The sequence below is a fragment of the Saccostrea cucullata genome, unplaced genomic scaffold (assembly GCF_032062105.1).
Source record: "Saccostrea cucullata isolate Sc308-1 unplaced genomic scaffold, CSIRO_AGI_Scuc_v1 ctg167, whole genome shotgun sequence".
NCBI lineage: Eukaryota > Metazoa > Mollusca > Bivalvia > Ostreida > Ostreidae > Saccostrea > Saccostrea cuccullata.
Window position 1 is genome coordinate 229950 of NW_026939192.1, and position 18473 is coordinate 248422.

General features: G+C 31.9%; 1 protein-coding gene and 1 long non-coding RNA gene across 2 annotated transcripts; both read right to left on the reverse strand.

The window, feature by feature from the left end:
- Positions 1–6311: 6311 nt before the first annotated feature.
- On the reverse strand, positions 6312–9639 carry LOC134252537 (uncharacterized). The gene is made up of 2 exons (XR_009988981.1): positions 7993–9639; positions 6312–6664 (listed from the first exon to the last, which is right to left on the reverse strand). It is a non-coding gene; the product is annotated as an uncharacterized LOC134252537 (long non-coding RNA).
- A 111-nt stretch (positions 9640–9750) lies between these two features.
- On the reverse strand, positions 9751–13115 carry LOC134252536 (protein FAM219A-like). The gene is made up of 5 exons (XM_062735038.1): positions 12941–13115; positions 11964–12054; positions 11316–11388; positions 10522–10602; positions 9751–10187 (listed from the first exon to the last, which is right to left on the reverse strand). Exons 1-5 carry the CDS (start codon positions 13004–13006, stop codon positions 9998–10000), a joined length of 501 nt encoding a protein of 166 aa, XP_062591022.1. The 5' UTR covers positions 13007–13115; the 3' UTR covers positions 9751–9997.
- Positions 13116–18473: the final 5358 nt, after the last annotated feature.

The window sequence follows — 18473 nt, forward strand, 5'->3', positions numbered from 1 at the left end:
TTGGCTATTTTTTTAATCCAATTGTCAACATTTTGAAAAGAGGAACCCTGTACACACACCTTCATCAACAGCAAACAGCAGTCAGACATTTAAGATTTAAGAGATTTTTATGGAGAGAATTTGGACGGGGTGTTCTAACAATGATATCAAAGATTACATAGAGATTTTTTACCGGGTGGTAAATTCCAGATGAGGGAGGGGCTTATATTGTACAGGTATGAATGCCTTGGGGGCTAGCAGACTACCTGTGGTCATCTGTTCTCCTAATCCCTATACACAGGAAGTGATTTAATACACAGTGAAATACCCAGATGTCAAACTTTACCTGTGTTATGAATTTTTTAGACCATTTTAAAATTATATGGTAATAAAAAGGTTTTTCAATTATGAATATATTGATTTATTTTTGACTGTTTTAAAACAACCCTTCCCATTTAAAAAAAAAGTATTATGATATCATTCTATAAATTCCAATATTAAAACAAAGATTGTTTTAGATGTTAGTATATGTGTTTATTTAAAAAAAACATCTCTTGTTACAACTAAATTACACCTAATTCATTCATCCCTAGGATCCCGTCTATCATGAAACATGCTTAAAAAATTGCTTGTAAATTCTTATCTGAATAAAAAAGAGAAAATACGAGGGGTGATCAAAACGTTCGCAAACTATCTCTATATCTACAAAACCACAATTCAGATTAGAATGAAATTCGGTACACACATAGCCATACACAAGGTCTATAAATAGCATATGCTGAATAAAGTTTCTCTCTTTGTGACGTCACAATGTGAATATGACGTCACTATTTAGGTCACTTGTGACGAAAAATGGTTGTCTCAGTCGAACTCGTTCAACAAACGACTGTACAATTTATTATAATATCTTAGAAATCCCTCTACAATATCATATAATAATTTGTACACAGTTTATTGAGATAAATGAGTTCCTATAAATTCAATTAATGATTGGATTAATCGTTTTAGTGAAGGAAGGCTGATGGTTAAAAATGATACTTGTCATCTTGCCCAGTGAAAGCAAGTTTGAAAAGATATGTATTTTTAATCAAGCAATTTGCTATCAAAGACCTCCAATTAGCACTTTGAAAAATAGTTAAATATTTGAACAATGATATAAGTATTAAATACCTAAGATATCGTTTACTTTAGATTTTAAACATATTAGATATGATAAAAAGGATGCACCCATTCTCTATCCACCCTGAATAAAGGTCTCTCCTGAGACAGAAGATTTGTGTTTTAATGGTCGCCATGCTTATTTTTGGAAAGGATGTTATTATCCACCCATTCTGTTGCCGAGATATGACCATTTCTGACAAATTAACTGTTCTTGTCATAAAAATTAACTCACATGGAAAGAAATATAAAACTCGGAAAAATCTTTTAACTTTTGTGACAGAACGCTACGGAGGGGGTCACGTGACCGCCAATATCACGTGATTCGCGCATGCGCAGAACGGTGGTTGATGTGCATTAAAATCGGGGAGGATTAATTTAAAATATAATCAACATTAAAACCAAATATTGTTTCTTGTATGGAAGTTATTCAATTAGTTTGCGAACTTTTTGATCACCCCTCGTATAAGTTACCCATGATCAGAAACATTATTTTTAAATCTTATTACTTCACACAGTGTTGCTCTGAACTTTATCAATAACAATTCCACTTTTGGTTTACCATTTAGCATATTAAATTTAATATCAAAATTTCATTTGAAAAAAGATTTATGTACTAAAGGTTATTTTTTAATGATCATAATCGTTTCAAAAACTAAAGGTATATTAAATTCATATATTATCAATCTAAAAAAAAAATCATAGTAATACATGTACAGTTTCTATATACCATGTTCAGTAAACATCAAAGGATCAAAAGTTAATTGGAACGTCACCACGAGTCCCAAACAAGGTCTACAGGGTATACACAGGGACCAGTGAGTAAGTGTCAATCAAGTTCCAGCATCCAATGATGAACCTTCATGCACTTGATTGACAGGGCTACCCCCTGTCAATCAAGTGCATGAAGGTCCATCATTGGTCTTCTAAGCATCAATTAACAAAAACACATCCAAATGAGTCATATTTTTACAAAAGCTTGTGCTGAGGTATACTAAAATTTATTGATTAATTCCATGGAATTAAGCCATCAGTAATGAAATAAATCTTTACAATCTGACAGTTTTTCTTTGATAAATCAAGCATTGAAACAATAGATAAGTCGTTTAATCTCTTATGCCATATTTCGCTGTGTATTAAATCGCTTCCTGTGTATAGGGATTAGGAGACAGATGTCCACAGGTAGACTGCTAGCATAAATAAGGCTTTCACATAATCAGCGCCTTATTTAGTATTTGTAAACATATTATGCATTTATTTGGGTTTCTTTGAAGTAAAAACCTCTAACTTTACATATACATCATGGAGGATTGGGGGAAAAAAATGACAAATTCCAAAATCTTAAAGGCCTATAGGCTACAGAGTTCACCTAAGTAACGTTTCTCATCATGGATTTCTTTCCCTCTCCCAATAGTTTTGGCCGTGGATATTGCTCTAGCTATATTCTAGCTCAAAAGGAAGACCATCTGACTAGTGATGCAAATGTCTCACGTTCGATTCCTGGTGTAGTCATACATTTTATCTTTTCCTGTTACATAATTTGGTGCCGTTACCAGGACATGACTATTGAAAGACCTGCTTGTTGTTTTAATATTTGAATTCATAGTGTGATAAAATAATAATTTTTTTAATGGGTAGGGGGTTTTCGCTGTGTATTAAATCGCTTCCTGTGTATAGGGATTAGGAGACAGATGTCCACAGGTAGACTGCTAGCCCCCAAGGCTTTCACACCTGTGCATAATAAGCCCCTCCCTCACCTGGAATTTACCACCCGGTAAAAAATCTCTGCCTTTAAACCCCAAAACTACCCACTAGGTCTTGCTACGTCTAAGTAACTAAAGTATCCTTGCTTTTTCATCCATGTGAGCTTACTAAAACATATTTGATTTTAAATTTGGTTACAAAAGGGGCATCCTCATTAATCGTGATGTGGGGTGTTTTGTACTATTTTACAACTCGAAAGTCTCCGATCTGAAAAATATCAAAATCGTACATGGAACGCGTATTAACAACTGCATAGTGACAGCCATATAAAGTACCGGTATAATATACCTCTCCTCATTGTCTAGGAATTGAAGATAATGAATAATTCATGGTCGTCAAACATCAATTTTCTTGTCATAAATACTCCAAGTTCCATTATCTGCACAATATTTATCGCTTATTTTTGGTATTTTGTACCTTACTGACATATTTGAATTGTTTTCATCAAAATGTTTACTGATACAATTCTCTCTTCAAAATAAAAAGGACGTGACAAAAGCCAGGTTTGATTATTTTCCATATTTTGACCAAAATAGTTGACTTGTGCTTATAGACAAAGAATAAACTGAAGTCGGTAAGAGCAATAGCTGATTTTATGTGCTGGAAACCAATTTTCATTATGATATCTATTAAGGAATATTAGATCCTGCTTATCAAAAACCGAGGGCTTGGTTTGTCTTACTGGAGAATAATAAATAAATGGGAGTTTCTCTGGTCGAGAACAACATAAAAATCAGTCAGGAATAGATACACACATGAATTCTCTCTCCTTTTTTTTTTAAACTATTCATTTACAAAGTTAACCAATTTCATCATCTTTAATCCAGTGGTTATTGAAAAAAAAAATTTTTATAAGCTTTCCTTATATAAAGTTGAACTTCTGTATCTCAAACACCGATATATCGAATGCTAAGGATATGGGGATCGATTTGGAAATCACCTTTAAATATTTTACCCTAGATATATTGAATCTTTGGATATCTCTGTTTTTAATGGCCCATTAAGTTCGAGATAAAACGGTGTGACTGTATTTCCATGTAAAACTGTTGTTTTTTTTTACTGTGGTCATATCTTAAAATTTACACTTCCTCAGGAGGCTTTCACATAATCAGCGCCTTATTTAGTATTTGTAAACATATTATGCATTTATTTGGGTTTCTTTGAAGTAAAAACCTCTAACTTTACATATACATCATGGAGGATTGGGAAAAAATGACAAATTCCAAAATCTTAAAGGCCTATAGGCTACAGAGTTCACCTAAGTAACGTTTCTCATCATGGATTTCTTTCCCTCTCCCAATAGTTTTGGCCGTGGATATTGCTCTAGCTATATTCTAGCTCAAAAGGAAGACCATCTGACTAGTGATGCAAATGTCTCACGTTCGATTCCTGGTGTAGTCATACATTTTATCTTTTCCTGTTACATAATTTGGTGCCGTTACCAGGACATGACTATTGAAAGACCTGCCAGGGAAGAGCTTGGATTCATATAGATCTTCAAGGCAAAGACCTTTAAGAGATATGAATTAGGTGGTCAGATAGGTTCTATCGCCAGCGACCAGATAACTAAGTTTGAAGAGCACCTGACTGGAGATTCGGGGAGCCTGGGCTCAAATTCCGGTTTGGTCCATCGAATTCTTCTCTTTTCTCCTTACACCTACATTTTCCTATATAAAACTATGACCTTTTATGGCACCAACCCACCCTAGGTGTATGATAAGACGGAACTTCAATCTAAACTTCCTGGAGTGAAGATTTTTCTAAGTATTTCTATGAAAAATGTTAATTATCCAACGTGGATCAACCTACTTCCGGGAAAGGGGGGGGGGGGGGTCATGATTAGAATAAATCTAAATCTGAACTACTTGAATATACACATGTATTACTGATCTAGACTTGCCATTCCTGTGATTTTTTTAAAAAAGACTTCTAATAGGATATTCCTATGTTAAGGTCAGACCACATGTTCACACATGTACAATATACTAGTAAAAATTTTCCTCCAAAATGATCGAGGTACCTTATCATGTGTTTGAGTATTTCTTCTATAATCCCAATGGTAATCTTTATCAAGGGTTGTGTTTTCAAAAAAAAACAAACAAAACTTTAATATACACCACCGAAGGATGATTCCTTATAAATGTATCTGATAAATATCAGACTAGAATCATCATTATCAAAGGCTGCTTTGTTACAAGAGTAATTGATTTTAAACTTCAACTTGCAACATTAAATCGTATTAATGACATTTTTATTAAAATATTCAGAAACAAAAAATACATAGGATGATTATATGATCATTCACTCATTCCCATCACCAAAAAACAAGCTCTTGAAAAAAAAAAATCTTTTTTAAATTTGGTTGGCAGTATTTTTCCAATGATTTCACATTTTTAAGCTTTAAAATTAAAAAAAGTATTTAAAGACAACATTCAAAGGAAGTTGTTTCATCAATTAATGTCTATATATGCAACACAGATCAGGTACATAGACACAAATTAGCTTTAAATTACATGTATTTAGAAATATTTAAAATTTCATGACAATATATCACTGAAAATGATCACTTAATACACTATCCATATCTTTTATCAAAAAGATGATGCCTTTGAGAGACATCTTCTTTCAAATATGTATACTTAAAACTTTCCACACAGGTACAATAAAGTGCATTGAAGTGGTAAAATTTTCTGTTCAAATGGAACGTTTTGACCTATCTTTAGAACATTGATTGTCATATGATGAAATGGATAAAACAGTCAAACTGTTTATTCCTTTTCCATAAATATAATAGCCAATCAAATTGACAGTCTAAATAAACACCGAATAAACATGTGTTCGACCAAAACATGTATTGTGCTAACTCCAATATACATTATTACGGTAATTCAAAAATATGTACATGTGCATACAGGTATTTCTTGCAATTTGTGTTTTACAGAAGCGAAGACTCTCCAACTCTCTCTTCTGACTTTTTTAAAGCTCCATTTTAGTGCAATTCATGTTGCTAGTCACAAAAATTGGGGGTGTCCTTAAGAATTATAACAAACATTTCTTTCACGTTTCTAAAGAAATGGGCTTGTCATGAAGTAATAATAGACATCCGATAGGAAACAAAATATTTTACCACTTCAACACGCTTCATTGTAAATGACACTTTTATCTCTGAAGGACAAGGGGGATAATTCATATTTTTAACAAAGAGTACATTTATAAGAAATTATTACAACAGGTTCTATAAAATGGTACAAGAACCTGTGCTCTTTGTTTTCATGATAAATTAAAGCTGTGTAAATGTATGAATTTCATTATCAACAATCTTTCCTTATCCAAATGCTTTAAAATGCAACCTTCAGTAGTTATGTAAATGTTAAGTTACATTGAATGTTGATTTATACATTGTTATAATCTTTTACTCATACACATATTTTATTATCCAGAACTCATTTGAATATTAGTTGAACACATGTGAAACAAGCTTGACCACTGAATTTGTGGTGATGCCACAAATTGCACCTTGCATTATACATGTTAAATATGGTTACATATGGGAAGACATTTCCAAATTTAAATTTTGTCACATAATTGCAAAAATTAACTTCATTATTTCTTAAGTTAATAATGAAACAAATTTAGAATGAAAGCAATGAAAAAACCTTGCAAAAATAAAGCCACGTGAAATAAATTGAATGAGTAATCTAAAGTTTATCTGATATTCATATGACTGCATTACACAAAAGTGTTAATTTAAACATACATGTATCTTAATCTATTACAGATATAACCAGAAGTCTCTGTCGAGACTGTAGCTCTACTGGTTTATACTTTAAACAAAGGAAGAGAAAAGTGGCAGTTGGGACTTGAAACTTTCAAACAGCAACAAAAATGATCCTTTCATTATGCACAGAATAATGTATCTTAGTATAGTCTACTTGTGTGCCAAATTATATTGTAATCGGACCAAAACTAAAGGGGAAACATTTTAAAAAGAATTTCACAGAAACTTCTATTTTTAGTTACCATGGCAACACTGTTCATTGAAATCAAAAATTGATGCACAGAATTATGTATCTTAGTGTAGTCAACTAGAGTGCCAAGTTATATTGAAATCGAATTAAAACTGTAGGAGGAGTAGCATTTCGAAAGGAATTTCACAGAAATTTCTATTTTTAGTAACCAAGGCAACACCATTCATCGAAATCAAAAACCGATGCACAGAATCACGCAGTCTACTTGTGTACCAACACTGTAGGAGGAGTAGCATTTTGAAAGAATTTCAAATAATTTCCTATTTTTAGTAACCACGGCAACACCGTTCATCAAAATCAAAAACTGATGCACAGACTTATGTATCTTAGTGTAGTCTACTTGTGTGCCAAGTTATATTGAAATACAATGTTAGGAGGAGTAGCATTTTGAAAGAATTTCACAGAAATTTCTATTTTTAGTAACCACGGCAACACTGTTTATCGAAATCAAAAACCAATGCTCAGAATTATGTATCTTAGTGTAGTCTACTTGTGTGCCAAGTTATATTGAAATCGGACCAAAACTGTAGGAAGAGTAGCATTTCGAAAAAATTTCACAGAAACTTCTATTTTTAGTAACCACGGCAACACCGTTCATCGAAATCAAAAACCGATGCAAAGAACTATGTATCTTAGTGTAGTCGACTTGTGTGCCAAGTTATATTGAAATCTGACCAAAACTGTAGGAAGAGTAGCATGAGAATTTCACAGAAATTTCTATTTTTAGTAACCACGGCAACACCGTTTCGAAATCAAAAACCGATGCACAGAATTATGTATCTTAGTGTAGTGACTTGTGTGCCAAGTTATATTGAAATCAGACAAAACTGTAAAGTAGCATTTTGAAAGAATTTCACAGAAATTTCTATTTTTAGTAACCACGGCAACACCGTTCATTGAAATCAAAAACCGATGCACAGAATTATGTTTTTAGTGTAGTCTACTTGTGTGCCAAGTTATATTATAAAAACTGTAGGAGGAGTAGCATTTTGAAAAATTGTTTACAGACAGACAGACAGACAGACGGACGGACACAATTTTATAAGCTCTTCTGGTCTCTGACCAGTAGAGCTAAAAATTAAAAAATGTCACAATTTTTAATGTACAAAACTCTGCATGACTTGAAAAACAAAAAGAAAAGAAACAGATCTAGGAAAGGAATGCATGGATCAATATAAAATTGGTATTGCAAAAAGATAACAACAAAGCCAGAGCATACCAAAAAAATATACCCTGCGTAAAAAATTGCTACTGGTAATTAAATTGCAAAATATTTATGTATAGTTTAGTGTATAATATCATATAATAAATCATATCAACAGATATGTTTAACTGGATTTCTGAGTTATGGGACTTGTTATGAATTTTCAGATACTGCAATAATACAGGGGAATTTTTGCCCCGTATTATTTTAGCCCTTTCACACTTGCAGACAATTTTGCCTGGTTTTAAATTTGCCAAGTCATAGATTTATTTAAGAAATTATACTATATACTTTGAATTCGCCCCATTTAAAATTCGCCCAAATGAGAGCAGGGAGAAAGAGGCAAAAATAAAAGGGGGCCAAAATTTACCTGTATACAGTATTTAGACTCATGGATAAATGGATAACTTGTGTCTATTTAATTATGCATACAAATATTTCTGTAACAAAAAAATTGTAACAATTACATATTCATCAAAAAGAAAAAAACATCTCTGAGCAGATCTGACAATGACTAAAAGTTTTTTAACCTCGGGGCCATAACATGAATTCTTCCTCCTTCTTTATACAAATAACAAACTCTCCAAAAATTTAAAAACACACACACATAACTGATAATACATAATGATATTAATAAAATATCAGAGATAGATGTTGGAATCATCCTTCTGGATTCTTTTTTTACTTAAATAAAGATAATAAATAATTAACGAAAACAATACAAATAGGAATGCTTGTTTCAGGATAAAAGGAATTCATTTGTAAAACTTAACAAAATAAATATTTCTTTGTAATCATCAGATCACAGTCCATTCACACAATTTTGATTCCTTTTGTCATGTTCACATGAATGTGCATGAAAAATTTATTTCTTATCAAATTAATATTAAGTAAAAATTATGCAAATTATACTGCATTCAAAAAAAAATTGATACAAATTAACTAATTTGAATTAAATTTTTGTCCTTAATAAGGACGATAGGTAAACTATTTAATATAATATTTAATTTAAAATAGATAAAGCAGATTGCAGGTATACAATTGACAAAATGTTATAGTGTCTGTATACATTTGGGGGGGGGGGGATTTTCTTTGTTGATAAAAAATATCATTAGTGCTAACTGACCACCAAAATTTTGCATGTAGCCTAATTTTGCTAACATATCAGTCAAAACTGAATTTCCATTAGCCTTGCTTAGCATTCATTGAAGGTAATGCAAAGCCATTTGATGCATAGTAAATTAAGTGTAATATGAATTAAACTAACCATAAGATGTTTTTATGAAAAGATCTACAGCTTTTAGAAAAAATGCAAAATTATTCTCTTCATAAATACCTACTGAGTTCTAGTTTAAAAACAGACAATAGTAGTGCATAAATGATTATTTCAAAAAGTTGTTTTAAGGCAATGTGTGACATGCATAAGATTAAATAGGTAGATTGAATTTATTTAAAGTACCATATGATTTAACATACCTATTTTAGAATATGCATAATTATGATTTGTCTAATAAAGATTGCAATTCCATAACAGGGACCTAAAAATCTTTGTTAAGCCTAAATTAAAAAGAAATTTAGATTCAAGGTTTTGATTTCAGTTTGATTCAATATATTTCTAGTAGTTCAGTATTATCAAAAAATTTAAATTGATTTTTAAAACTTTAATAAAATAATTTTACCTACAATTAATCTCTTATATATGTATATTAATTAAAATGAAAGAAAAATGTTTGTGATAATTCTTAAGAAAATGATGCAAGATGTACATTTATACCATCATCTGTAGTGCCTAAATCAACTCACAGCTTATCTTACACATAGCATTCAGTACAGTTCCATCTTTTTCCTACAGCACCATATGGCATTATTGGATAGCACAATACCCTGTATAGTAATTACAACAAGTACATCGTTCACTGACTGGCCTTGGCGGAATGAGGTCAAGGTCTTCATCATCTGGTTCAAGGTCAAGGTTATAGCCATCCTTGATTAATTGCTGGGTTATCTCCTTTTGAGCAGCTTTGGATATCACAGGTAATTCAAAGTCATCATCACTGAAAAAATATTAATTTGTTCTCTATTTATAGAATACTTGGGGATAATTCTAAATGTTACATATATTATACAGATACATAAGAAAATTATTTCAATTTTCAACAATGTTAGAAACGCAAATTCTCTCAACAGTGAAGCTGATTATTTTTCTGTTTACAAGACAGTCTATCAGCTGATGTGTAATATAAGACATGTAACGTAAAACCTTGGATGGAGAAGGTGAAGTAGCTTAAAAGCAGAGCTGTGTAATTCCTACTTTGCAATTAGCAAACTATTTTCTTCCAACTTCATTATTTAAAAAAAAAAAAAAATTTAAAACAGTACAGTACATACCTGTCATCTGTCATGATTGCTACAAGAGGCTGATTATCTTCATTCATTGGTTTTATGTCATTTTTCTGAGGAACAGCTAATCTGTTAATAAATATATTGACAGTGAAACATCATCTGCTCAAAAACATATACTGTAAAAACTGAAATATTTGTTGGGGATTATTTTTTTTTTTATATTTCACTGTTATCAATTACATGTATCAACAAAATTAAATCCCAAACAGAATTTAAATTTTTGATATGGTTATACATGTATATTGAACATGCTTACTTTTAAAACAATGAGAGATGTTTGTAAAATACCTTTGTCTTCCCCCAAATAATTGGAATTTTTCTAAGTCCAAAGGCATAACTCTGTCAAAACTTGCTTGATTGTAGTGAAAACAGAACTTGACCTAGATATTCTTATGAAAAATCTGTATACATACTAAATTTAATTTCAGTAGGTGTAACCTCTGTGAAAAAATGAATTGAAACTGCAAATAGTTGGAATTTTTCTAAGTCCAAGGGGCATAACTCTGTCAAAAATGGCTTGATCTTACCCCCCAAAAAACTTAACCTAGATATTCTTATTAAAAATCTGTATACCAAATTTCATTTCAGTATATGCATTATGCAACCACTGGGAAGAAAATGAACGGAAACTTGGTGGACCGACCAACAGACACCAGCAATGCAATATGCCCTTCATTCTTAAAAGAGGGGCATAATAAAATTCAATTGCCAGTGTACTGAGTTTTGATCACAAATCAACAAAATTTTATCCAAACAAAAATGTTAGTCAAGTGACCTACCTATTTCTGGACAGTATTAATCTCTGTGGTTGGACTGTTACAGCTCGTTTGGCAGCTTTTTCTTTGTGTTTATCTTAAATTGAATCCAAATCAATAAGTAACAACATGGATTATTTTCATTGTAACCACTAAAAAATGCATGCTTTTCATTATGTTCACTAAACCAAACTTTATAAAAGAGATTCAAATATATAGTATTCCTTAATTCAGTATCATCTGCATTCCATAAATGATTAACATTGTGGATATTGTAAACTTATAAAAAATAAATTCAATATGATGGGTATTTCATTATTTTTTTCTTTTTTATGGAATTATTGATAGTTTGTACTAGTTAGATTTGAATACTAACTAACTTCTTTTAAATCATTTTGTGCACATTTTTTTTATTTTAATGAATTTTAGTACCCAAATGTAGCTGTCTTGAGAGCCCCTATACAGCTCATCCCATTCATTTATAAGCTTCATAATTAAATACTTACCTATTTTTCTTTGTAAGTCAAAAGATTTCTTGTATGTGCTTGAATTTTTCTTTGGTGTACCAAGTCCATTTGCTGTGCCATTCAAGTATCGTCCCAGCCCTACTGTCTTGAGAGCCCCTATACAGCTCATCCCATTCATTTATAAGCTTCTTAATTAAATATTTACCTATTTTTCTTTGTAAGTCAAAAGATTTCTTGTATGTGCTTGAATTTTTCTTTGGTGTACCAAGTCCATTTGCTGTGCCATTCAAGGGACTCTGTAAGATTGGTAACAAATATACCCTGTTGTTTGTTATACCTTTCAAATTTGTTCCTATTTAAATCTAAAAAAGTTTAACATTTCTAATGTTTTGCTGAGTGGGCAACTGGGCATAAAGAATCGATGTTTGACTGCTGAGTGAGATGTTGGACTGATCGATGAGATTTTGGACAGCTTACATAACATAATGGAGAGAGCTTAATCTCATTTGCATCTGTTGGTGTTTAACAGTGACAGACATGAGGTTTACACCATGGAAGGCAGTACAAAATATATGTATGACAAAAGAACATTAAAATAAAAGGTTAATATTTATTGACTGTGTGTCTCGGGCAAATTGTGTTTTGTAGACTCTTGAACCAAACTAGGATGGGGAGGGCTACAACACCTTAGGATCTCTGTAATGGTGCAAGTGCGGGAACTTTCATGGCTTCTGAGGATAGCGAATGGTACACACGCAGGTTTATCTTATAAGGTTTTCACTTTAACGGACTATGTGGTTGACAGAGCTAGCTAGTGAATAAAAATTTCAACTTTTCAGAAGGTGAATGTAAAAGTAAATTATTTTTGCACCATTGTGAAGACGGTATGGATATTGTAGTCCTCTCCAGAAAAATATCAGATTAAAAATTTGGAGAGGGCTACAAGCTATCAATAAATGTGTATTAGGGGTCCACATTTGGGTTAATTGATGCACCACTGCTAAAACATAAAAAATTCAAGGTTAAGTTTTATCAATTAATTAAGGTTTTACTTATCCAACAATGAGAGCAGGGGAAAACTTAAATCTGCATTCAAAAACAAAGATAGTAAAACATTTTCATTAAGTTCATGAACAGATGAACATATGTGAAAATAGTCAGATGTCAAAATTATAAACTCACGTCAGGTGCATCTGTTTGATTCGATTTGTGATCACTGTCAAATCCACTGTCTTCCATGTTGTCCATAATAATTCAGTTTAAGCACAATTTGATTGTTTATGATCTACATGATGATGATTATGTATTTTAGTAATTTTACCATCTTCTTCTTGTTCCTTGTAATTACTAATATACGGAAAAGACGAAATCCAGTCAAACCGTTCCCAATGAAAACCGCCCCGGTCAAAGCGTTCCCAGATTTTGGTCAAAGCGTACCATGATTTTGGTCAAAATGTCCCCAGATTTTGGTCAAAGCGCCCCCTGACATATTTTATAGAAATATGATACTACGAAATCGCCCCCTGATTTTGGTCAAAGCGTCCCCTGATTTTGGTCAAACTGTCCCCTAATTTTGGTCAAACCGTCCCCTGACATATTTTGATAGGAAAACGTAGTTTCTAAACCGCCCCCTGATTTTGGTCAATGCGCCCCCTGATTTTGGTCATTGCGCCCCCTGATTTTGGTCAAAGCGCCCCCTGACATATTTTGATAGAAAAACGTAGTTTCTAACCCCCCCCCCCCCTGTTTTTGGTCAAAGCGCCCCCTGATTTTGGTCAAAGCGCCCCCTTACATATTTTGATAGAAAAACATAGTTTCTAAACCGCCCCCTGTTTTTGGTCAAAGCGCCCCCAGTCAAAATTTGTGTGAAAAAAATGATGTTATTAAATTGGAAAGGGGGGGGGGGTCATTCAGTACGTACGAAGTATTTCAAGGTCAATTAAATATACGTGCATTTGGTACTTTAAACTTAAATTGTGTCCCCTAGGTGTCAATAACATCTGATAACTTTTATGCGGTCTAAAATACGCCTGCCGACGCCTGCCAGGGGAAAATACGCCTGCCGAGAAAATCTATATGCCTGCCTTGTTATTTATTGACTAAAGTTAATTTTATTACATATATTAATTTAATAGACTATTTACTTAATGTTTTACCAAACAAAAATAATTTAAGAAGCACATGTCCGATGCTTTATTCGTTTTATAATTTGCTTCCGTCTTAGAGCACGCCTGCCGAGAAAATCTACACGCCCGCGGTGTTGTTTCTTTTATTACCGGTATGTACTATTTTAAAAAAAATATATGACTTTAATAAATTATTGGTTGTCATTAAATTAATCATAAACAAATCAAAAAAAGAAAAAATGTTTGATAATTATTTATAAAAATCTACACACGAGATTTGCAGTAATATTAAACACATGTTAAAGGAGATATCTCCAACCTTACAATATTTTATATTCCTTATATTTTCTGTTCGTCTAAGAAGACGTAAATACTTACTTTTATAAACATTGAAGCTGATGTATGTAAAACAAATTAATTAAAAAAAGAAATGTTTTTATGAATTTTAAAACTAGATATGTCCAAGACCCGAATCTTAGACAAGATTAAAGAAATAACCACGGAAACCATCCATGAAGATCATGTAAATTGATTCATGATATACAGATTGTGCAACCATTATATCGATTTCTACAAAAATAACCATTTTAACAATTTCTACAATACTTATCTGAGGAGGAAGAACTGAAAAAAAAATATTTGCAGCTCTGGAGCGTAAATAGTTTGTGTGGTATGTTGTATACATGTAAATTGACGATCTTTTCAATAGTTTGATAAACATGCATTTGTATTAAATTCGGAATTTCTTTCATCCATATTTTCTTAAAATTCATTTATTTAATCAGATATGTAAATATTTACTAATTCTGATTTTGTGGCTCTGGTTCATGATATCCCACCTTGGAGTGTGTATAGCACACGTGCCAATCTTCTCACTTGTCGTGTACCTAATTATGTAATACTACATAATATTACGCACAGGTAGGGTATACAGGAAGATCGATCATTAAGTTTCATTGAGATTTGAAGTCCGTGTATACACAGTAAACATGAATTCAGACATTCATATCATTGTAAACAAATTTTAACAATAATGAATTTTGATAGAACAATAATATACCGTATATAGCGAGAATATTTGGAACTTTCGATGGATTATTTTCTCTCTAACTGAAATAAATAAATAAAATAGATTACTTTCATCACTTTTCTTAAACACCCAATTTTATGTTAACGCCCCCAAAATCTACCTGATTCAAGATCAATAATTTACCGCCTGTCAATCATTAAAAAAAACAATAGCTTCTGATTTGATTGACAGCTCAGCTACCTGTGCCTCCTGATAATCTGAGTTTGCATGTTTTGAAAACGATTACCTGGTCACGCGTCAAACGCTTTCATGTACCCGCATAGTATACACGCGGATTAGAAAACTCCAATATGTTTGAATTTTATTTCAAAAAATTATTGAAAGTAGATTATTAAAACATTGACATAATAAAATATTTCTTTTCTATCTTCATTGCTATTTGTCACTTGTAAGTTTTATATTGTCCACGTTTATCTGTAGAAAAAAAGACCGCGTCCACAGAAACCGGCTCTAATTGCCGTAATTAGAAGTCCGACGAATTAGATTATTTTTTAAGAAATGGGATATAAGAAAAATATTCATCACAAATAAACGGCATAGCATAGTTTTTAAAAGATGTTTTATTTTGTACTATGGCTACAATCCGCACAATGTTGCACAGAAATTGATGTCAGAATTAATACTCGAATTTCCTCTAGCGTCTGTATATATGCGTAATGAAAATGTGAAGATAATTAATAGTGATCGATTCTGAAAAGAAGTCTTTTTAACCGTAACATTTTGTTAACACACGAAGAATAAAAAATATGGAATATTTTGGACAACATTGTTGGCCATAAAAAAATTCCGATCGCGGTAAATGCATGTTCACATGCTCGACGAATCATAAGGTGGATCAATAAATTTTTTTATTTCCATTGTCAGACTTTTTTAATCAAGTGATTTCTTTTATTGAAGATTAAAAAACGTTAAATATTATTGATTTGTAGTTTTTACTCGTGAATTTTTCTTTTATGTAAGGAAAACATTTTCTAAAATAATATACATGAATCTTATCATTTTTTTAATTAAAAACATTACCATGATTACGATGAAAGCGTTTAATTTACAAATAAATTCCATATTAAAATAATTATTTCACGTAGTTTCACTCAAAACCAGACACAAAACACGTAATGTTGACCCTGATTACCAAACACAGACTTCCTGTGTAATGCTACATATACACAGATTTTTGACATCTTGGGTATTTGGGGTCTCCAGGTAAATAACACCACTGTTATTTTGACCACTCCCCCTCCTCAGGTAACCGTACGGTAAAAAATTTGGGTCTTTAAATCATCGAGTTCTTGCCTAGACTAAGATATTGTGAAACTTTGAAATGTTAATTAAGATTAAAAAAAAAAAACTAATGTTTTATATTTTGAAAAGAACTGGGTACGGTATGAATAACGAGGCGGCCCTGTCTCTAAATCCGATTGAAGTTTTTTACGAACATGCCCACGATGTGTCCTTTCAAAATCATATTATTTTTTGGAATTATCTCTTACCGTTTTTCCGCCAGAGGTTTGGGAAAATGGTGCATTTTCTTTAATAATTACAACTTTTGACGTAACGACGTCATCACGACGTTACTGATTTTAATATTACGTTAAATGAAATCGTAAATTCTCTTAACCCAGAACTATGTACTTAATCCTACAAATATTCCAGTAAACCATTTTGAACTTTCTTTCAATTTATCATACATCGTTGATAGTTTGAAATAGTTTAATAATTTTAGAAAAAAAAATTAACAAACGATTGTACCAAACACACTAGTCTACGAAACTTTATTCATCCAGATAAAATGAGGTGAGTACTTAAAGAATTGAACTTTAACTTATTAAAAGTTTTGTTTATTTCCATGACAGCCCAGATCGCTTATACATGTTGCATACATGGTATAAACACATCATGCTTTCAGTAAATTTTACTCTACAGACTATTCTTTGACGTTATATCTGAAATAATGATAAAATAGAACCCCATACCGAATTACTAGGTATGGGTTTCCAAGTTTGTTTGTTTTTGTTTTTGTTTTTGTGGAACATCAAGTGCCTGCATGTCTTATTTGTTTTTTCTTTAGAATTTGATTTACCTTATCTTCCTTTTCTCTAAATGAATGAAAAGGAATGATTTTGAACATACAGGTATAAACGATATTTTGTACACATGTCATTTACATGCTGATTTTCTTAGTACTCATTTCGTTTATTTCCTTCTCTGCTTGATGTATACATGGATGTGTAGGAATAGTTTAAATAATACCATTTCTCTTACCTGTAAAATTTTGTATTTATTTTTATAACTTTGTTGCATATAATAAGTTAATATAACCTGAAAATCAGAAATAATATTTATTTCATTGATGTTTAAAAAGTTTAACATTAAATATTTCAGATTCTGATTCAAAACAACTACGGTAACCCGTAAATCGCAAAGTTTTTACTGCATATGTGCTCCTGAGTCATTGTAAATTCTATAGATAAACACGAAACCAATAATATATTACTTAAACAAAGAAAGAAAGAAAAAACATGATGTCCATGGTCTTCACACAGCAGTTCCTGAGTAAGATTTATCTCCTTTAATACTATATACTCTTGTATCAAACACTAAATGAATAAAATATATATTCAATTTTTTTTTTGATTAATTTGTTGTCAAATATTAACCAAATACTTTTGCAAAGTAACATTTCAAATATTGTAATGAGAAATTAGAGAAACAATGCCGCAGGCGTTAGATTTTTCGTCAGGCATGCTCCACGCCGTATGCAAACTTTAAAACGATTAAAACCCCCATTCTGTGCTTTTTAACATTATTGTTATTTCCTAATACATTAACTACAGGGTCTAAAAAAGTAATATATCTAACAAAAACCAAATTAATTCCATTAATAACACGGCAGGCGTATACATTTTCCCGGCAGGCGTATTTTCCCCAGGCAGGCGTCGACAGGCGTATTTTAGTGTTACCCACTTTTATGAGCTTGATTAGAAATTTTTCCTTGATCGTATCCACCGTGTTTATAGATTTATCCTTATATTTATACACCTGTAAGGTTGAAAAGAAAGTTACAGATTATAAAAATGTGTATGTGAGCATCAACATTTATTTTAAAAATGAGCTATCATATTTTGACTCTGGGACGTCAGGAAAAAATATATATAATTATAACAGCAAATTCCGTTTAAAAATCGATTTGGAGGCGCTTTGAAAATTTGGGGTGACCAAAATCAGGGGGTGCTTTGACCAATATTTTGGGGTGCTTTGGAAACTTCGTTTTTCTATAAAAATATGTCAGGGGGCGCTTTAACCAAAATTTGGGGACACATTGACCAATATTTGGGGGCGCTTTGGAAACTTCGTTTTTCTATAAAAATATGTCAGGGGGAGCTTTGACCAAAATCAGGGGGCGCTTTGACCAATATTTGGGGGCGCTTTGACTAAACCTCAAACGTTTTTCTATTTAAAAATATGTCAGGGGGCGCTTTGACCAAAATGTGGGCCGGGA

What these genes read in the sequence shown, in the direction of transcription:
- LOC134252536 (XM_062735038.1), bottom strand. Translation starts at nt 13,006, where the DNA reads ATGGACAACATGGAAGACAGTGGATTTGACAGTGATCACAAATCGAAT. An exon ending in TGACTTACAAAGAAAAATAG is followed by an intron (nt 11,389 to 11,963) that starts GTAAATATTTAA and finishes ATTCAATTTAAG; the next exon opens with ATAAACACAAAGAAAAAGCT. An exon ending in TTAATACTGTCCAGAAATAG is followed by an intron (nt 10,603 to 11,315) that starts GTAGGTCACTTG and finishes ATTTATTAACAG; the next exon opens with ATTAGCTGTTCCTCAGAAAA.